The sequence below is a fragment of the Typopeltis vanoorti genome, chromosome 18 (genome assembly GCF_054136105.1).
Source record: "Typopeltis vanoorti isolate ZY-2024b chromosome 18, IOZ_Tvanoo_1.0, whole genome shotgun sequence".
Classification (NCBI taxonomy): domain Eukaryota; kingdom Metazoa; phylum Arthropoda; class Arachnida; order Uropygi; family Thelyphonidae; genus Typopeltis; species Typopeltis vanoorti.
Window position 1 is genome coordinate 61,350,430 of NC_143566.1, and position 14,615 is coordinate 61,365,044.

At 33.9% G+C, this 14,615-nt stretch overlaps 1 protein-coding gene across 3 annotated transcripts in view; it reads left to right on the top strand.

Moving 5' to 3' along the window:
- LOC150096712 (multiple PDZ domain protein-like) overlaps positions 1–14,615 on the top strand; it is a 1,501,001-nt gene that overhangs the window by 873,144 nt on the left and 613,242 nt on the right. For all 3 annotated transcript variants that reach the window (XM_090408593.1, XM_090408594.1, XM_090408595.1), the window contains one exon: positions 9,107–9,224. In XM_090408593.1, the coding sequence (XP_090264719.1) occupies positions 9,107–9,224 (118 nt within the window). The remainder of the gene's footprint in view (positions 1–9,106; positions 9,225–14,615) is intronic.

Genomic DNA, 14,615 nt, shown 5'->3' on the forward strand with positions numbered 1-14,615 from the left:
GCAAAGTCAAGCAGTATCACTGAGTAAGGATTTCCTTTATCCAACTCCACTGTTACTTTATTATAGAAAGTAAGCAAGTTACTTAGGCAAGACCTACCCTTCACAAAACCCAGTCCTGGATTCTAATTTTAACCAATTCCTCCAAAATCTTAACCATCACTCCAGATATATTGATTGGTCTATAATTTGCAACCTCAGTCTTTGAGCCTCCCTTGTGTAATGGAACTATTTTCTCCTCTTTCCACTCTATTGGCACTTTACCAGAACTGAGGCTTAAATTAAACATCCTGGTTAGAGGAGTTGCTAATTCTCTTGCACATTCTCGTAACACATGGGCCGATATGCCATCTAACCCAATGGCAGTGTTAGCATTAAGGTTCTTTAATATATTAAGCACCTCAATTTCGTCTATCTCTATACTCTAATCGGTCAATGGCACATTTGGCACTGCACCATCACTACGAAGATGGTACTTTTGCGAAATGATCACTAAGCAACTCAACTATTTGATTAGCTTCAGTAATTTCCCTACCATCAACACTTTTTAAAGTAATCTTTCCATGGATATTCTTCCTTTTACTAGCCACATAGCGAAAGAACTCTTTAGGGTTTCTTTTGGATTCATCAGCTAGCTTCCTCTCATAATTAGCTTCGGCTTTCCTTACCATACAGGTTACTCTCTTTGCCTGTACCTTTATATTGTTCATTGGAACGCTCATCCTTTTTCTTTATACGTCCTCCATATTTTTTAAGATGTTTTGCAAGTAATGTCACATTAAAAAAAATTGCCATGACAGTACGTGTATATACTTGTTCATAAAATCATAAACTAAAAAAAAAAAAAAAACTCCTTAAAATTATTAAAAACACCTGTTTTAAAATGCATTTTTCCCTATTTAACCCTATGTTGTACGATATTGTTATATTATATATCTTAGAGTAGTTTCAAATACTACTGCTCTAGCGCTACGATCTTATTTCGCTTACTATAACAAAAATAGTTGGTTGTAAAATTATTATTATTATTCGTGACACCTCCAAGGAGTCCGAAGACTCATCGCGGGAGGACACCTACAACTGTCTCAACTACTACACCGAACCTCTGCTACGAATCATCTCCATCAACGCCATCTACCTCCCACCTCCACCTATATAATAATATTTTTATATAATAATTACAATATTAATTTATATAATAATTAAAAAAGTATTCATTTTCTTTTTTCAATTTTTTGCACTTTGCGGGGCCCTGTGCCACCGCACAGTTCGCACACCCATGAATACGGCCTTCGGAACGAACTTCACAATTATTATGAGGTTGAAATTGAAATTTCTCTTAGGAGTTGATCGCGAAATGAGAAATTTTACTTTTATTTATTTATTTATAGTATTTCATATTTTGTATTTATAATTTAGTATGTAAATACTTTCAGTTTTATCATATAGAAATTAATATAATTACTAGTGTTTCCAGGCTAGAGCTGCTACATCTTTTTTTTTTTTAATTTTAACAATAAATGTAATATATATATATATATATATATATATATATATTATTTTTTTTTCTTTCTTTCTTTTTTTAAGTCTTAGGGAGAGACGATCCTCCATGCACCGAATTCCTCGCTGTACTAGTGAATAGCATTCTCACAGTATCAGGTTGTAATCCACTATCTCAACCAAAAAACACTATTTAATGTTACATATTTTTCTTGAATTTAAGGACGTTAAACAAGTGCTTACTTGCTTAGGGCAGGCATATACCCTAACAACGGTTCTGCATAGTATATATAAATTGTGTAATCGTTTATTCTATTAACTACAATACAGTGGCGCACCCATGGGGGGGAGGGTTTCCCCCCAAAGAAAAAGAAAAAAACCTAGAAAATTTTCGAAAAAAAATCTTTTCCTAATTAAAATTCTTTTTTTTTTTTTTTAATTTATGTTGTGCCGTGTCTTTTATTTCTATCCTACTTATGAATTAGCGATCATTGCTGATGCGTAGTGTGTATTCTTAAATCGTCTCTTTACCCCCCCCCCCCCCCCCCCAAGATTAAATCCTGAGTGCGCTACTGCTACAATAATACCATTTGAATTAGATCTATATTCTTACTTGTTCCTAGTTTGGTGCATATGCCTATTACGTTTGATTATTCTTGTATTGAACACGTGAAGTCCATGGACTATAAGAATGGATTTTCATACAGCGTTCATAATAATATTGTATCCTACACATTTTCTATATGCTTTGTCAGAATTTCTGATGTAAGCGCTTCCCTTTCCCTTCCAGGACGCAAACATGCCCACTTATTTAAAACGTTTGTTATTGATCTTTTGTTTCTGATACAGTTTTCGGAAGTCTGTATCCTGTAACTATGTATTTTTGAGCTCCAGAAAAAATGGTAATTATGCGCTCTGTTCGGTTGCGAGGAGAATTTATTTTTTGAATTTTATTCAGAGATTGCTTTTTCAAGAACAATACACTACTAATTAATATTAATAGGTAAAATAATAATAATGCGTTTGATTTGTTATATTTTTGTAATTTATTACAAAATCTGTGGCCAACGTAGGGTGTTCGCTCGATTCTTCACAGTTATGGTGCTGATTTCAATATACATACAGTACATAGTATGAAGTTTGCTCATTTTTTTACCCCTTTCTTTTCCCTCCCTTCCTCGTGAACTAACGAGGGATGAGTGAAAGCGGCGCATCGCCGGAACCCGAGAAAGCACGCACATCAACATATGAAAGCGCCGGAAGTAGATTTGCTACTTGTGGGTTGCTGTGCTCTCTCTCTCTTCAGTTGCTTCCTTTGCTTTGGAAGTGAATACATTCGGAATCCATACTTCAAAAAAATGTGGTTGTATGTTATAATACGTTAGGCAATATTTTAAAGCTACAACCTGAAATATTTTAATGCGTTTAAGTGATCTGCTGCACAAATCTGGATTTTATAAATTAATCGTATAAGGCCGAACGTTGGATGAATGTTGTTGGATGTTTTATATAGCATTTTTACATGAAAATGCAAGATTAAACATTGCGGCGACCTTTATGAACTTCATGGTCTTATGCATATTTTCAAATGTAAATATTTATAATTAATTGTAAGACATGGAAAATGTGCCTTACTGTAGCTTTTGCAATACTTTTTTTTTTTTAAAGATTCATTCACCCCCCCCCCCAAAGTAACCAAAATTTTCTTTTGTGTGTGTTTTAATTAAGTCCGGATTATAAAACCTGGCTTTAATAACTACTGTGCTGATGCTTTAATAGCTTCACATGTATGACTTTTTTGTACTGTATTTTCATACAGTACTAGGGAAGAATATTCATATATTATAAAACCTATAATCAGTAATATAGATAGTGTATTTATGGAATCATCCAGTTGTCTTTAGCTTTTTTTTTTTTTCAAAGCCAGTGAAATAATGTAATTATCACAGGATTGCCATGCAGTCAGGGATACTCATTGCAGGAAGATACACATGCATAACTTTTCTTTGAATTTTCTTATCTCCTTTATTGTACCTTCAGCTTCTATGTAGACTGCCATTTATCATACTACCCTCAGCTTCTTAAAAAGCCTAAATGGTAGATTAAGACAGTGAGAATGACATCTCTTCCAGAAGTGAAACATTTTGTTCTGTGCAGGAGATAAGCTGCTGCAGACTGTACTTTATTTATTTTTTTTAAATGTCAGTCCCACTGATGAAAGGCTGATAACATGTGCAACATTATTACTCTGAGTAGGTTAATGGTTAGATAAGGAACCAAGCTGTAGAGGCCTAATATGGAAACTTTTCAAGCCACTTTAGGCCTCCAGTAAGTGGAATGATGATCTCATACTAGGTGACAAAAACTGTCCACCAGATTTTGACAAACACCTATGTAGCAGTTGGATTAAAATCCAGAGCCTTGGTTTTTGAGAGTTGAAATGTTGTCCTCACTTACAATTTGAGAAAATAAAATATGACAATTTGCTGAAATTTAAATGATATTTATCTGGCATTCTCAAGACAATGGCATCTGTTCCAGAAGTGAATCATTTTGTTCTGTGCAGGAGATAAGCTGCTGCCGACTGTGCTTTATTTGTGATATTGTATTAAAAGTGCATTTAAATTAAATGACAGTTACTCATAATACCAGTGTAGGATGAGCTTTGTTTTCTCTTGAATCCATGAATAGTTTCCCTTCTGTTCCTTACTGCTAGTGGGTATAGAGGTTTGCTATTTTGTCCACAGATTTAAGTTATTACCGAATAACAGTGCATTCTTAGTTGGACAGCTTAAAATGTTATATTTACATATATAAAATCGCACTAGGTATAATTTTTTTGAGCAACATGAAGGAAATATAAGATTTATAAGTTGAAATATGTTTAAAACCTTTGTTTCAGTGCATATGTGTGACCTTAATATGAACCATTCAGCAAAAATTCTGTTTAGCATTCTTCAGACATCAGTGTTATGTCTATGAAACCTAAGAAAAGTGTACCCCCCCTTGCAAAAAAGTATAGAATAAAATTAATATATTGAAGTATATATAATCTCTTTGCATGTGTCATTCCTTCCAGTGTATCCTTTATAATAATATTATTTGTTGAAAACATTTTTCTTCCTTGTTCTCCATGATTCCCTCCCACAATGAGTCTCTGGTCTCCTTGAAGGTGTCATGTAATAATAATAATAATGTACTGCATGGTGAAAGGCTAAATTTTTGTAAAATGTAGATTTTACAAAAATGTAATTTTTTTTTTAAAAAATGGAAGATTTTTTTTCAAAAAAATGTTTTTTTCCATTCAGTGTTATAAATTCATGCAGTACAGTATGCAAATACTATACTGCACGGTTAGTTATCTGGATGGATAACTAATAAAATGGCATTATGGTTAGTTATCTGGATATGAGCTTCAAAATCTAAAAAAAAAATCTGATCTGTATGATCCTTTGGATTACATGAAGATATCTGGATATTTCATAGGACTTTAGTCTTTATTTATTCTCTCATTTCTTCCACTTATTGTTTCTTGTCTGTTTTTGTGTGTTATTAAAATTTTAACATTGTATTTCTGATGATGTTTCTGTGACTGAGACAAAATATTGAAATCTATTAAACCTGTTATTTAATTATTTCTCTTTGTGCTGTAAAATATTCCATTAAAGTATAACATGAATGTTAGCTAGCACCTAAGCTTAAATATTCATTTACTCCTTTCACAGAAGTATTTTAGTAGATATTACTTTTTTTTTTTTTTTTTTTGCTTTTGTGTATGAATCATGTTCATCTTGTTTATGTACTAAATTTAGCATGTTTGGCCTTTGAGAGGGGGGAAGGAACAACTTCTCCCCAAATATTAATATATAAACATATGCTTTATAGTTTCTAAATTGTATTGTTTCAGTTGAAAATGTTGATAAAGTGTATTTTTAAGTATAAATTCCAGAGTAAATGAAGTTTTATTAAGAAAAAAATGAATTAATATTTGGCAACCTTTCTGTTAGTTCAGTTATCATCTTCTCTATCAGTAATCTCTCTTAGCTCTGCTATATATCACATTTTTTTAAAATTTGGAATGTAAGGGCTATGAACTGATTTTGCATTTCCAACCTTCAAAAACTGTAAATGCATTGCAAAAAATGATTAGAATTCATTCTAATCAGATGGATCCTGCATTTTTCATACAAAATTTTTTTCTAACTGCTATTACAAAACTAGAAATCCAGACCAGTATGTGGTATGTATGTATAATCCAGAAATTTAAATTTCTGGATTATATTATGTAAATTAAATCTAACCCACCAACATTGGAATTGCTTACATTTTTCCTCATATCAGTCTTATAATAGAAAAAAAAAAAAAAATCGTTATCCTAACAGAATTAATTAATGCTCAAAAATTCATCCTCACTCACAGCCAAAATCAAATACATTTTCAAATATATACATGTCCTCAAATATACCATCTCTCATCATTGCTTGTGGGGCTTGATGGTTTCTCATGATCAAGTAAGTTTCTTAATTTTTAAACCAATTAATGCTCTGATAGGACAGTTAATCCTATCTGCACAGTATATTATGTTTGTCAGTTGTGTGCCCTTCTTAAAAAAGTGGCCACTACAGTCGAACCTTGATTTCTTTTGTTTAGTGTCTCAGTTCTTTTTGTTTAATGTCAAACCTTCCATTGGCTTACATGTTTGTTTTTCATCACCTAATCTGTTTACCATCATGCATCACTCATGTAATGCTCCCATGAGGTCTGCATGGTGACTGGTTGAGGTAGGCATGGAACACCACTGTCCACTCAGTTGTTCTCCAGGCATTTTGTCATTTGGTTGTGTATAGTACCTTTTGACTTCATTTTTATATTTTTTGGGTGGCAGAGGTAGCATAGTGCAACTTGTGTTTATTTCACCACTGCACATACTGTAGTAAGTTAATTTAATTTTATGTTATTATTAAGAAAGACTCATAAAATTTAACCCTCAAAAATTAAATGGCTCCTAAGAGATCTGTCTTTGAAAGCTGGTTCTTCAGGTAAAACACCAAGAAAGGCCATCAGTTTAGCCACAAAACAAGCAATAATAAAATATCATAATTAAGGACGACTTAGTTTCAAGTTAATTTGTGAAAAATATGGCATGGCTAAGATCACTGTAGGTGCTGGAAAAGATGCAAGTGACAGATTCCTCAACTAGACTTTTTAAAGAGAGAGGAACAGTTGTTGAAATGGAAAGACTGCTGTAAATGTAGATTAGAGAAAAGCAAATGAGAGGTGATTCTGTTTCTCAGGTCTTTATTTGTGAAAAGGCAAGGACTATTTTTAACTTCGAAAGGTTTCAAAAGAGGTTGGGTATTAAAAGTGTTGAGACATGGGAAGGCTGCCAATGTTGGCCAAGAGATAGCAGAGATGAATTTAAAACTTAGTTTTCAGAACTTGTGGAGGGCTATCTTCCACAGCAGGTCTTCAATTTGGATGAAACAGGTATCTTCTGGAAGAAGTTGCCAAGAAGGACATAGTAGTCCAAACTAGCAGGCAACAAGCCATGAAAGACCACTTTACTCTGTTCTGTTCTGTTCTGTTTGTGGGAATGCCTCTGGAGGCCTTAAAATCAAGCATATGCTTGTTTATCATTCAAAAAATCCAAAGATTTTCAGGCAGAAGAACATTACAAAGGCTTATCTTGGGGTTTACTGGAAGAGAGTGACTGTCTCTACTTCACAGATGAAACATTTCCTGGAATATTGGGAGGGAGTTAAGGAGATCGTAGCTTTCTATTCTGACATAGGATAGAGTTAATCATCTGCTCCTTTGAAGAGCCTATTTTTTTTATTTTATTTTATTTTATTTTATTTTTTTATTTTGAACTATTGAATGAGAGCAGAAAACAGAACACTCTACACAGTTTCTTCAAACCTCTGGCAAGAGATTCTCCTTCAACCTCAACAGAAGAAAGCTTTGTCACCACAGAGATTCCTCCTGCAGAAGAAGTGGTGCAGTACATAGAACAACTCCCTGACACTTTTGTGGGAGACGCTTCTTACCAGCACTAATTCTTCTCCTCACCTCACCCCTTTATCACGTCAAGCTTAGAATGTACAAGACCAAGATAAATAAAGCTTTTTATTATTGTTATATGTTTATTATTCACTTCATATGTATAATATATTTTAATTAACATGCATAAAAACATTAGTTACGAACTTAGACATTTCTAAAGCCTTATATTAATAGCTTTGGGGACAATAAATTTTACTTCTCAGTCTCTGACATGGATTACCTAAAATCCCATTGAACATGTAATTTATTTGAAGTCATTTTCAGTTAACATCACTTTTCCCAGAATCAATTAGTCATGTTAAGTGAGGGTTGACTGTATATTGATTTTTGGCATCATATCAATATTATCAAAACAATTACTAGCTCCACATCTTTTGTTAGAATGGTTGTTTCATAGGATTTAGTGAATAATTTGAAAGGTTTATATATTTCTGTCAGGCTCTAAAGATTTGTTGATTAAGTTGTCTTCTGATGATCATACTGGATATTGTGTTTTCAAAGAGTGTCTGTAATACTGATTATGAACACTTTAAAATCATAGCTTATTCTGTTCTTCTTTATTTAATTAATATCTGGTTGAACAGATTCTTTTCCATAGTAAAGTGAAACTGCTTTTTCTTGTATGTGTTTCGTGCTTGGAAACTGAATGTTTCTTGATAATTCAAAGTAATAACCTTGCATTTAATTTTTTCTATAGCAAAAACTTCCTAATTTCTCCCAGTGAGATTATAAATGTTAAATTCTTTATTGACATAGATTAAAGTAGCAAATGTAAAGTTGGCAATACAATAAAAAAAATAAAAAAAATCAGGCTAATGCCTTTTATTCCCATATAGGGAGTAGGCAAGGCTATTTTAGCCCTGTCTTTGTAATTTAATCAGCATGCAGTGAAGAGACAGCTCAACAAGTGCTGCCAACTCATGGTCCCTAATCCTAAAATACTATTTTTAATGTTTGAAAATAGTGTGGTTTGACATGTTAACAATATGGTAATTAACATATATAATTAAAATATATATGTTAATTACAATACAATATTTTGTGTAATTTATATTATTTAGGAATTTAGCTTATTAATTTATATCATTAATGTCCTTTTTGATATACCCTGATGAAGCTATCAGATATTTCGATGGTAAAACTAGGTGGTATTATTTTGTATATATGTTAATTACAATAAACCCAGTCTTAGAAGCATCTGTTACCATCTTTTGAGTAAGTTTTACTTTATTTGTCTCTGTGGAAGGCCCTAAGCTGCAGTTGCTCTCTGAAACAAAATATTTCATGATAATCACATTCTGTGCACTGGCCCTTTCCATCATCCTGTAAAATTCCTAATTTCAGTTTGTGCTATTTTTGGATAATGGCAACAGCTGGTCAGATAACATGTCCTATTTATCTTCTTGTGTCAATTTTGGTGTTATTACTTATAGTTCTTGTAACTGCATTTGACTTTTTACTCAGACTTAAATTTTAAACCTGTATACTTTTTTAATTGATATGCTTATCAATATGCTTGATTAAAAGAGTCTTCCTATAATTTCAGGGCAGTGTCCAGCTACCATCCAGTGATGATGATGATAATCATTTGCATCATATTATAGCACCATTCCCTGAAGTACTTGAACGGACAGCTAAAATAAAGAAAGGAAGTGACAGCCTTGGTAGGTAATATAATGAACTGTGTTTTTAAATTTTATTTTTAACATGCGAATTGCTTTAGAATTTTTTTAATGCACTTTATGTATTCAAAATAAACTTATGGATTATTTTTCTCTATTTTCTTCATCCATTCAAATATAATCATTCCCTAATCCTTGAAATGAATTACACTAAACACATAAAAAAAGTTCTTTCTTTGTTCGTTAAATATGACACCCTTTCTTACATAAGTGTATATTTTAAAATTATTTATATGATAATCTATAGTGAATTTCAATATGAAAGTTCAAAGGTGCATAATTAGAATAACATTGAGGAATTAGTATTGAGGGATGGGGGACTACAGTATCAAGGAAGAGGAAGGTGAGAAGTGGGGGGGGTTCCACAGAGCTCAATGCTGGAACCACTACTATTCAACCTTTATATGAATAATATGAAACAGTATGAGCATTGTCTTAAAACAGAAGGGTAACCAGTTGCATTCTGTTCTTGGGCCCACCCTTCCCAATGTTTCATTTGTTTGTAAATGATATATTATTATTATTATTATGTGACACCTCCAGGGAGTCCAAAGACTCATCGAGGGGGAATGTGCCAACATCATCGACGATTGATCCCCTTCCAACTACTAACCACTAAACTAATATATCATATCAACAGATTGGAGATCGTCAGTTGTTTGCTGATGATTCAAAGTTCGGGAGAATTATAAGTAGCACTGCTGATGTTAATTCCCTTAAGGAAGATTTGAATATACTTTTGACTTGGAAGAAGAAGGTGGGGGGTGGTTGTAGTTTTAATATAATAAGTGCAAGCTGTTGCAGGTTGGAGTGCAGAAATATAAGGCTGTGTACTATATTGATGGTGCCATACTGCAGAAAATGGATGAGATTAGAGATTTAGGAGTGATGATTGACAGTAGAGCAAAGTTTAGAGGGCATATTGCAAAGACTGCATATCGTAGTCCTGTTATGAAAAGAAGTACACTAACATATAGAGATAAGGAGGTGGTTGTGTTACAGAAGAAAGCACGGTCAGACCACATTTGGACTATTGTACTCATATTTGGTCACCTGGTTTTCATTGTGATGTGGAAACATTGAAGAGGGTCCAGAGATAAGTGACTTAGACAATATCAGCACTCTGGAATGTTGACTAGAGAGAGAGAGGTTGAAGGAATGTAGATTGCAGAATTTGGTGGATTGGAGGAAAAGAGGTTATATGATAGAGACATTTATGTTAGTGAGGGGATTTTATCTGATTAATCTAGAGGGGATTATAAAAAGAGTAGAAGGCAAGATGGAAAGAACCAGAGGCCATCCCTGAAAGTTATGTAAGAATGTTAAAACGTATTTTCTTGACCACGAAAACTATGGAAATGACTTCTATTGGGATTTACTGATCAAGTATATTTTGGAAACAAATAGGTTATACCAACTAGTTTCACCAACTGAAGCTGTTGGCATCTTCATGGTACATAACTGATATAAGGCACTTAAAGCTAAAAACTGTTACAAACTATAAATCAACCGATTCCAATTATATTTGACAAAACAGAACGTGTACAATGCATGCAAAGCGCATGCATGATCTCACATTGTTATTTAGGAACGTTCTATAATTGGCACTATAATTTAGTTCTTGTATTTAGAGATCTAATAAGGGTCTTCCAGATCTTGGGCAAAATTAATCCTTGGTTCCTGTTAAGGTTTTGTACAGAATGGGCAACTGTTGTGCTTCTTTAATAATTCGGGAGCAGAAATCCTCCTCCATGTAAGGAATGGAGCTTTTTTCCCATTCTATGATATGGTTAGTTCTTGAGAAATGAAAAGAAGATAGACCCGATTTTTCTTCTCTGTTATTATTGACGTGTCCGATGTGTTCCCTTTGTCTAATCTCAAGGCTTCTTGAAGTCTGGCCGATATAATTTAAACTACATGAGCAGGGTATGTTGTAAACTCCAGCATATTTGAAGAAAAGATGGCTATCTTTTGGAGATCTTAACAGTTGCCTAATCGTTTCTGTAGGTTTAAAAGCCACTCTTATTCTATGGGGTTTGAGGAGTCTTGCAACCGTATTAGAAACTGTCTCCCACGTATAGAATGGCGATTGCACTAATATACTGTATGTCGTCTCGTTATCTTTGTTGGAGGTCAGAGAAAAGTATGAATGGCTCTCTGATTGATATCTAATTGATATCTAACAACCTCACCATGAATGGCTACCCTCGGACGAGTCTCCGAGGGTAGCCATTCATGGTGAGGTTGTTAGATATCAATGATAATTTATCTTGGAGATCTTGTTGATCTGTCGTAATGTGGAAGGCTCGCTTTTTTAGCATGTGTACAATGCTAAGTTTCTGAAAAATGTGGTAGGGGGAACTAAAGTGCAAATAACGTCCTGTATTTGTGGGTTTTCGATAAACTAAGAGGCTGAGATGACCATTCGTTTACTTCTTAATTAGGGTGTCCAGAAAAGATAATTGGTTATCTTTTTCAAGATCTAGAGTGAATTTGATTGTATGGTGTAATGAAAACCTACAAATAGGACGTTATTTGCACTTTAGCTCCTCCCACCACATTTCTCAGAAATTTAGCATTGTATGCATGCTAAAAAAGCAAGCCTTCTGACAGATCAAGAAGATCTTCAAGATGAATTATCACTGATATCTAACAACCTCACCCTGAAGGGCTACCCTCAGAGACTCGTCCACAAGATACTTTTCTCTGACCCCCCCACAAAGACAAGACAACATACAGTATATTAGTACAATCGTCATTCCATACATGGGGACAGTTTCTAATAAGGTTGAAAGACTCCTCAAACCTCATAGAATAAGAGTGACTTTTAAACCTACAGAAACGATTAGGCAACTGTTAAGATCTCCAAAAGATAGCCATCCTTTCTTCAAATATGCTGGAGTTTACAACATACCCTGCTCGTGCAGTTTAAATTATATCGGCCAGACTTCAAGAAGCCTTGAGATTAGACAAAGGGGACACATCAACAATAACAGAGAAGAAAAATCGGGTCTATCTTCTTTTCATTTCTCAAGAACTAACCATATCATAGAATGGGAAAAAAGTTCCATTCCTTACATGGAGGAGGATTTCCACTCCCGAATTATTAAAGAAGCCACAACAGTTGCCCGTTTTGTACAAAACCTTAAGATTAATTTTGTCCGAGATCTGGAAGACCCTTATTAGATCTCTAAACATACAAGAACTAAATTATAGTGCCAATTATAGAACGTTCCTAAATAACAACAAGTGAGATCATGCACGCACTTTGCATGTATTGTATGCGTTTTGTTTTGTCAAATATAACTGGAATTGGTTGATTTATAGTTTGTAACAGTTTTTAGCTTAAAGTGCCTTATATCAGTTATGTACCCTGAAGATGCCAACAGCCTAAGTTGGTGAAAAACTAGTTGGTATAATATATATTCGGATCAAGTATATTTTGTTTCCAAAATGTACTTGATCAATAAATTCCAATAGAAGTAATTTCCATAGTTATGTAAGAATGTGATGGAGAAAGGTATAAAGAGTAGATTTTTTACATAGAGAATTATGAGTGAATGGAATGCATTATGCACTACCGAATATGTTGTTAAGAATATGATAAATATGTTGTCAGTTGAATGAACCTCCCATAATGAGTCTGCCATCAAGGGTGTAATAATAATAATATTGTCACTGGATTCCAAGAGCACATACAGTTTGTTCGGAGATGATGCAAAGCTGGGGATAGTTATTAAAAATGCTTTTGAAACGTAGTTGCTCTTTAGGAGGATTTGAATTGTTAGAAAAATGGGTGAATGATGGGGTGCTAATTTAATATAACATAGACTAATATGTAAAGTTTTAGATTTAGAGTTGGAATACTCTGTATTCTATTGGCAGGATTGTTATGTGTCATCCAGTCGTTTTCGACTCTTGGTGATCTTGTGAACAAAAGCCCTCCATCCTATTTGGCCTGTTATGTTTTCTTTCAGTAATTGTAAATTCAAGTTGGTAAGTTCTTTTATGTTATCCATCCAACTTTTTTGTGGTCTTCCTCTTCTCATTCCCTCAATCTTCCCCAACATAACTGCCTTTTCCAATGATTCATCAGCTCACATATCTCCAAAGTACATAAACTTCTGTTTAGCGGTCATCACCCTTAAGGAACATTCTGTCTTTATATTCTCTAAAATCTTATTGGTCATTCTTGCAGCCCATGTGATTTAATAGTCTCCTCCACACCCGTAATTCAAATGAATCAATTTGCTTTCTATATTTCTTCTTAACAATCCAGCTTTCACATCCATACATCACTGGAATTACTGTTGCTTTGACAATTCTAACTTCCCTAGCCTTACACCTCTATCATTCATAATTTTTGTCAGGTTTGATGTTGCTTTTTTCCCCCATGACCATCCTTCTTTTAATTTTATCTTCACATTGAACATCATTTCTGATTCTGGACCCCAGGAAATCATAACTTTCAATGATTTCTATTTTCTCCCTCTATTATAAATTCATTTAAATTGCCAGAAGCCACCACTTTTGTTTTGGTGATGTTTAAATTAAGCTCGGCTTTGTTACTTTCTCTCTTAACCAATAGAATCAACTGCTCCAAATCTTCCTTAGTCAGCTATTCTCATAACATGTTCACTATAAATGTTAAAAAGTAGGGAGACAATATACATCCCTTCTGCAGCCCTTTTTCCACTCAAACACTGTCTGTTTCTTCAAAGACTGTTTTTACTGAAGCTTCTTGGTTTTCATACAACTCTCTTGTCAAGAGAATTAGATATTCAGGTATTCCCATTGATCTCATTACAATCCACAGTCTGTTGCGATTCACACAATCAAAAGCTTTCTTATAATCAATAAAACAAATGAATACTTCCTTTTCTTTCTGAAATTCTCTTGTGTTTTCCATAATTCATTCATGTTTACAGGATTACACTGGAGAAAATGGCAGGGGTTCTTGGATGATGGTTGACAGGAAGTTGAATTTTGGAGCCATGTTACAAAGGTGGTGAAGATTACCCAGTGGACTGCTGCAATGGTGAGAAGAACACTGAGCAACAGAGATAAGATATGGTAGTTCCATTTTGTAGAGTTGATTGGACCACAGCTGGACTATTGTGCAGAAAACTGATCACACAAATTTGAAGTGGTTGTCAAAACTTTAGAAATTGTTACTAAGATAGATAACAATGATATTAAGACTTCAACATGTTGGCTGTGAGGAGAGATTGAAGAAGTGTATTTTGCAGAGTTTGCTGAATAGGAGGAGGGCTATATAATAAAGATAAGTTGTTGTTAGGTTTACCAAATAGACATTAGACAGACTTTCCAAAGGGTAGCACAGAGAGAAGGAGAAAAGACGAGGTCTGTCCT